At 41.7% G+C, this 6,657-nt stretch overlaps 1 protein-coding gene across 1 annotated transcript; it reads right to left on the bottom strand.

Annotated features, from left to right (window-relative positions):
- Window positions 1-915: 915 nt before the first annotated feature.
- On the bottom strand, window positions 916-6,429 carry exoc1l (exocyst complex component 1 like). Its single transcript, XM_072383850.1, has 3 exons — window positions 6,093-6,429; window positions 5,774-5,952; window positions 916-1,391 (listed from the first exon to the last, which is right to left on the bottom strand). Exons 1-3 carry the CDS (start codon window positions 6,211-6,213, stop codon window positions 1,122-1,124), a joined length of 570 nt encoding a protein of 189 aa, XP_072239951.1. The 5' UTR covers window positions 6,214-6,429; the 3' UTR covers window positions 916-1,121.
- Window positions 6,430-6,657: the final 228 nt, after the last annotated feature.

A 6,657-nucleotide genomic window follows, 5' to 3' on the forward strand; every position in this document is an offset into this window, starting at 1 on the left:
TGTGCCGGGGACAAAACGAAACAAAAAGTCAGTGTAGCTTAAGGGATTCTAGGGAAATATTCAACATGAAGTAGATTTTACTGATTTCAATTTACCTAATAAAAATGCGGCAAATGATTTATCACAATTTAAAAAATATATTTATTTATTTTTGTCAGGCACATTTTAAGGCTACTAAAAGCATATTACTGTCGCTTGTCAAACGGTCTTGGCGCGACCTGTGGGTGTAAAACTGAACTACAAGTGGAAACAAATAAATAAGTAGTCCCAGTTAAACTGTATGAACTATTCCATTAGCTTATGAGTACAGATACATGCTTTATGACACATAAGGTCGGTTTGTGTTGTTACTTAAAATGCTTGAAAGCATAATAATAGTATAATATAGCTTGTTTTAACACTAATTTTGTGTATTCCTTAATGGTAAATTTGGAGAAAAAAAATCCAACTGAAGAAGTAACATGAAAAATTTTACTATTCAAACAGATAGTCATCGGATGGTTATCAGTTCAAGAGCCCAAGTGGAAAATCAGACATTTTTCTATGTATTCATTGTAACAACTCATCTGTTATATTTTCTGTAAGTTCATTCAACCTTCTCATCTTCCGTGTAATAAAAACTCAGGAGATCAGGATGTGATCCCTTTATTTGCTTTGCATATTGAGTTATATGCTAGAATCAACAAAAAGAACATCCCCAAATGTGCTTTTAATTCCAGAAGTTCAGGTTTGCAACTCCCCACAGGCATGCAATATATATATATATAGATAGATAGATAGATATCTATATATATATGTATATATATATAGATATAGATTTATATAGATATATAAGTATAGACGCTGAATTGATACCACATAAAAGTAGAATACACAGTCATACCAGGCTGTTTGAAAACTGTATTAGCCATTAAGTACACTAAGCAGAGTCTTAATGCAAAACGCATTTATGAATAATGCTTTATTAAAGCCCCATTTAAGCCACAAGTTTACATTTAAGCTACTCAGGAACTCCATTTGACCCAAAGCAATATACAGTACAATAGCACCAACTGTCTATAGCACATACACATGAAACACGCACACGCCAAAACTGACACGCATACATGAAAACGATGTCGTTATCCATCAAGGGGCACTTGACACAAAGACAGACACGCCAAATTGATGGCATAGAAGCATATCTGTGATAGAACAGCACAGTCCCCCTTATTGGAGTAGAAGGTGGAGGGCTTGATGTAAGCCCAGTCAAAGTTCTGCAGATTCAGAGACTCCTGACAGTGCTGGTCGCTGAGGGCAACCAGGGCACGCACTATGGTGTATTTGGCTGAACAGCTGACAGCTGTCACTGAACGCACCTTGTCGAAGTGCAGTAGGAAACAGGGATCATCCTAAGGAGAGGAATACACAAGACTTTGCTTTAGAACAAGCTCAGTTGTTTCAAGTTAGCTCATGGAGGTGCAGGTGTTTATGAGCTGATCATATGGGGCAACAAAGGTAACAAATATTCTCCTGTTGCTTTTAATATTTTTCCATTTTTATTCTATTGTTTGTTGTTAATGGAACATTGTTAATGACAGTTAATACAAGTAAAAGTACACATTTTCCATCAAGTTAACTATAATCAGTTTATAAAACCTCTCGTAAAACCTTGTAATTTCTGTTTTTGACTAATAAAGACAGAAGCAATTTCAGATTTGAAGAGAGAATATTCTGTCTATCTAAGAAAGCGATATAAACCGGTTTCTATAAAGACTTTTTTTGTAAATTGAAATGATACGGTCAACAAAGGCAAAAAAGATGCACTTAAGATACAGCTCAAAGTCAATTACAAAAATGTCTCCTGATGCAGCTCTGTTACTGATCAATAGATAGTTACATCATAAAATTTGTTATCATTAATGTTTTTGTTCACATCTTATAAAGGCAGACTGTGTTGTTGCTCATTCTTCATTGCATCTCTCTTCAAAATACATGTCTTGCCAAAAACACAATTTCCAGGAAAGTTCACTGACTTCGTTGTATTCAGAAAACAAGAAGTTTAAAATTCGACGGGAGCAACACACTCAAAAAACTAAATACATAAAAAAAATCTGTAAGAGACACAATGAAAGACATAAATGTTTATGGACTATACCTGTAACAGCGTTCTGAAAGATTCTACAATCAGGAGATAAACTGGTGAGGGTGTCATGATTGGGTATGAAAGGGACTCGTACTAAAGGTTTAGTCTTTCCATGCAAAGATTGACATTAACGGTTGCAGAAACTTAAACATCTAAGTGTTGGTATTAAAGGAACTGCATTAGACTGGTTTAAGTCATATTTATCAGATAGATTTCAGTTTCCATCCATCCACTATCTACCACTTCTCCGGGGGTCGGGTTGCAGGGGCAGAAGCTTGAGCAGAGAAACCCAGATGTTCCTTTCCCCGGCCACTTCCTCCAGCTCTTCCGGGGGGACCCCAAGACGTTCCCAGGCCAGCTGAGAGACATAGTCTCTCCAATGTGTCCTGGGTCTTCCCCGGGTTCTCCTCCCTGTGGGACGTGCCCGGAACACCTCACCAGGGAGGCATCCAGGAGGCATCCTAACCAGATGCCCGAGCCACCTTATCTGGCTCCTCTCAATGCGGAGGAGCAGCGGTTCTACTGCGAGCCCTTCCCGGATGACTGAGCTTCTCACCCTATTTCTAAGGGAGAGCCCAGACACGCTGCGGAGGAAGCCTTGTATTCGCGATCTCGTTCTTTCGGTCACTACCCACAACTCGTCCATAGGTGAGGGTAGATTGAACGGAGATTGACCAGTAAATCGAGAGCTTCGCCTTCTGGCTCAGCTCCTTCCTCACAACGACGAGTCGGAGCAGAGCCCGCAACACTGCGGATGCCGCACCGATCTGCCCATCAATCTCACGTTCCATTCGTCCCTCACTCGTGAACAAGACCCTGAGATACTTGAACTCCTCCACTTGGGGAAGGATCTCATTCCCAACCCAGAGAGAGCATTCCACCCTTTTCCTGCTGAGGACCATGGTCTCTGCTATGGAAGTGCTGATTCTCATCCCAGCCGCTTCACACTCGGCTGCGAATCGCTCCCCAGTGAGAGCTGAAGGTCACGGCCTGACGATGCTAACAGAACCACATCATCCGCAAAAAGCAGAGACCAGATTCTGAGGTCGCCACATTGGACCCCCTCAACGCCCTGGCTGCGCCTAGAAATTCTGTCCATAAAAATTATGAACAGAATCGGTGACAAAGGGCAGCCCTGACGGAGTCCAACTTACGCGTCCGACTTACTGCCGGCAAACGCTGACCAAACTCTGACACCGGTTATACAGAGACCAAACAGCCCCTATCAAGGGGTCCGACACTCCACACTCCCGGAGCACCCCCCACAGGACTCCCCGAGGGACACAGTCGAACGCTTTCTCCAAGTCCACAAAACACATGTAGACTGGTTGGGCGTACTCCCATGCACCCTCCAGGATCCTGCCGAGGGTATAGAACTGGTCCACTGGTCCACTGTTCCACGGCCAGGACAGAAACCACACTGCACCTCCTCCTGAATCCGAGATTCAACTATCCGGTGGATCCTCCTCTCCAGTACCCCCAAATAGACCTTACCAGGGAGGCTGAGGAGTGTGATCCCCCTGTAGTTGGAACAGACCCTCCGGTTCCCCTTTTTAAAGAGGGTGACCACCACCCCGATCTGCCAGTCCAGAGGCACTGTCCCGGATGTCCCCGCAATGCTGCAGAGGTGTGTCAGGAAAAAACTGAAAAACTTGTCCATGCATTTCTTACTTGAAGATTGGACAACTGTAATTCTTTATTATTGGGCTGTCCCACAAATTATCTGAAAAGCCTCCAGCTTATCCAAAATGCTGCAGCCAGTCTGACGAGAACTAACAGGGGAGATCATGTTTCTCCAGTTTTAGCTTCTCTTCATTGGCTCAGTGTTAAATTGAGAATATGATTTACGATTCTTCTCCTCACATATAAAGCTCTTAATGACCGAGCTCCATCATATCTTAAAGATCTCATTGTAAAATATTTTCCGAACAGAGCACTTTGCTCCTAAACTGCAGGTTTACTTGTGGTTCCCAGAGTTTCTAAAAGTAGAATGGGAGGCAGAGCCTTCAGTTATCAGGCCCCTCTCTTGTGGAATAAGCTGCCAGTAAATGTCCGGGAAGCAGACACACTTTCCACTTTTAAGATTAGGCTTAAAACTTTCCTTTTTGATAAAGCTTATAGTTAAAAATGGCTCAGATGATCCTGAAACATCCCATAGTTAAGCTGCTAGGCCTAGACTGCCGGGGGACCTCATCTGTCACACCTTTCCTCACTTTACTCTCCCCCCCCCCCCCCCCCGTTTAATTTCCCAAATGATATTATGTACATTTGGCATTATTGTGGTCATTAACTTGTGTTTTCCTGTCTCAACAGGTATCCTTTGAATGGTGTTACGGTGTTTGTCTTTTCTGTATTCTCAAACCCCAGCTGGTCGAGGCGGATGGCCACCCTTCCTGAGTCTGGTTCTGCCAGAGGTTTCTTACAGTTAAAAGGGAGTTGTTTCTTTCCACAGTCTCCTCATGTATGTTTAGGATGGGAAATTGGACCGAAGAAACGTTTCGATGCAATCTGTTGGTTTCCTTTGCGAGGAAATTGTTTTTGAATTGGCTCTGTATGAATGAATTGGATTTGTAATTAATTATTTGGATTTGACTGGATTATGATTACAATGAATTGAATTCCAAATGGCTTGAATAATCTAATTATTATAATGCCTGTTCATTGTAATATTCTATAATGCCTTAAGATGACATTTGTTGTAATTTGGTGCTATATAAATAAAACTGAATTGAAGTGAATTCAATTGAATTAAAATTCAGGCCCTCAGGAAGTGCATAAAGATCAAGGACAGAAACAATTGTTGGAAATGTGTGGTCTTCAAGCCCTCAGGAGGGCCTGCATGAGAAGCTGCCATGTCGCCATGATCAGTATAGTCACAGTGGATACAGGTTCTATGGTCACATGAGTCTACATTTCTGCTGCTTTTCAGGAAAAAAAGTGATGCCTAGTCCTATGTGCCAAAGATGAAAAGAAACATCCAATTTGTTTTAAGCAAAAGGTGACAAACAGTGTATGTGGTGGCATGGAGTCCATCAGTGGTATGGATTATTTGCACGTGTGTGAAAGTACCATTAACGTAAAGGTGTATATTGGAATTTCAGTGAGATGTATGCCACCATCAAAACAGCGTTTTTTCCTGGGAGGCATGATTATTTTAGCAGGACAATGTTGGACCTAATTCTGCTTGACTTCCAGCAGTGTGGCTTCATAGACAAAGGGTGTGTGCTCTTCACTGGCCTGCTTGCAGTCTAGATCTGTCTCCTGTTGACAATGTATGGTGCATTATGATGGGGAGGATCAGACAACAGTGGACTGGACATATATTCTTCTTAAAAACTGCAGAAATCAGTATCCTCAGTTTCCAAATCAAAGTCAGATAGGGTGTTGTTATACATCGGTAAACCTGCCTCTATTTTTATTGCTGCATCAAATTTCGAATATCTTTGAACTTTTTAGCTAGTCAGTGAGGAAAAATCATTTAATTGGATTTGTGTCTGTTAAATAACGGTTTGAACTAATTACACATTTGCATTTTAGAAAATCTCCCAACTTCTATGATTTTAGGGATTTGTAAAGGGCACAGCTGCAATTTTCAGTAATTTAAACAATACAAAACAATGGAATTTGCTGACAATTTTGATTAATTACCACATCGGGGTCACGTCCATCAACAAGAGTCAGGTCTTGCAGGGACCAGATCTCCGTCCTTGTGTAGCAATCCTGTATGCTGGAGCGTTTGGTGTGGGACTTCTTGGATCCGGACTTTTGGGACTTCTGAGAAACCTGACATTGCACTACGCATAACTCCACCTCCTTGTTTTTTCCAACTGCAGAATAGAAAGTATATTATTCTTGAACAGGTAGCAGTGCAGTGAGGCATCCGGTTTTTCAGTTTCAGTAAAAACAGAGTGCAAAAATTCAAATTTTAGTCAGCGAGAGAGCTTCTTTCTTTTTCTTTTTTTTTTACCTGAGGCACACAGAAAATGTCTTCCACACGATGGCTCTTCGATCTCTATAAACTCCACCAGTCTATGTTTTGCTGGTCGGAACAAAACTCTCTGCATCTCCTCCCTCAAAAGAGACGACATCACTGGAGAAGAAGAGAGAAATCAAGCTTCACAAAAGCTGCGAGGACAAGTCGCATCAGACGAGAAAATCCGAGAAAGAAATTATGCTGGAGCAGCCTGAATTCTTGCTGTGGTTGTTGAGGGAGGTGGCGACGTTTCCTGTGATCAGAATATGTAAAACAATGTGGTTGTGGGCTGGTTGTGGGTTACTCTACATGCACACACACAGGCCACTCTGGTGAGGAGGTCTGATAATCTTCTTTTATTGAGATAATGCTCATATTCCATCACAATACCCAGGGGGTACTATGTAGAAAGGGGCCAATTAAAGGCCAATCTCTTCATCAGTTTCCATTTATATTGTTCCACTCAAGATCCATTATGACGTTATGAAGGCATCCTGAAAGTGAGTTTTAAAAATTGCCCTTAAAAAAAACACACCCGTGAAAAAAATAAAAAAGGACA

Source organism: Leuresthes tenuis, unplaced genomic scaffold (assembly GCF_036924035.1).
Source record: "Leuresthes tenuis unplaced genomic scaffold, fLeuTen1.0.hap1 SCAF_4, whole genome shotgun sequence".
In the NCBI taxonomy this organism is placed as follows: Eukaryota; Metazoa; Chordata; class Actinopteri; order Atheriniformes; family Atherinopsidae; genus Leuresthes; species Leuresthes tenuis.

Bases quoted from the DNA above. Each gene is read 5' to 3' on its own strand.
- exoc1l (XM_072383850.1), bottom strand. From the start codon at position 6,213: ATGTCGTCTCTTTTGAGGGAGGAGATGCAGAGAGTTTTGTTCCGACCA. The intron at 5,953-6,092 runs GTAAAAAAAAAA...TCTATTCTGCAG, and splicing joins ACATTTTCTGTGTGCCTCAG to TTGGAAAAAACAAGGAGGTG. The intron at 1,392-5,773 runs GTAATTAATCAA...TCCTCTCCTTAG, and splicing joins ATGGACGTGACCCCGATGTG to GATGATCCCTGTTTCCTACT.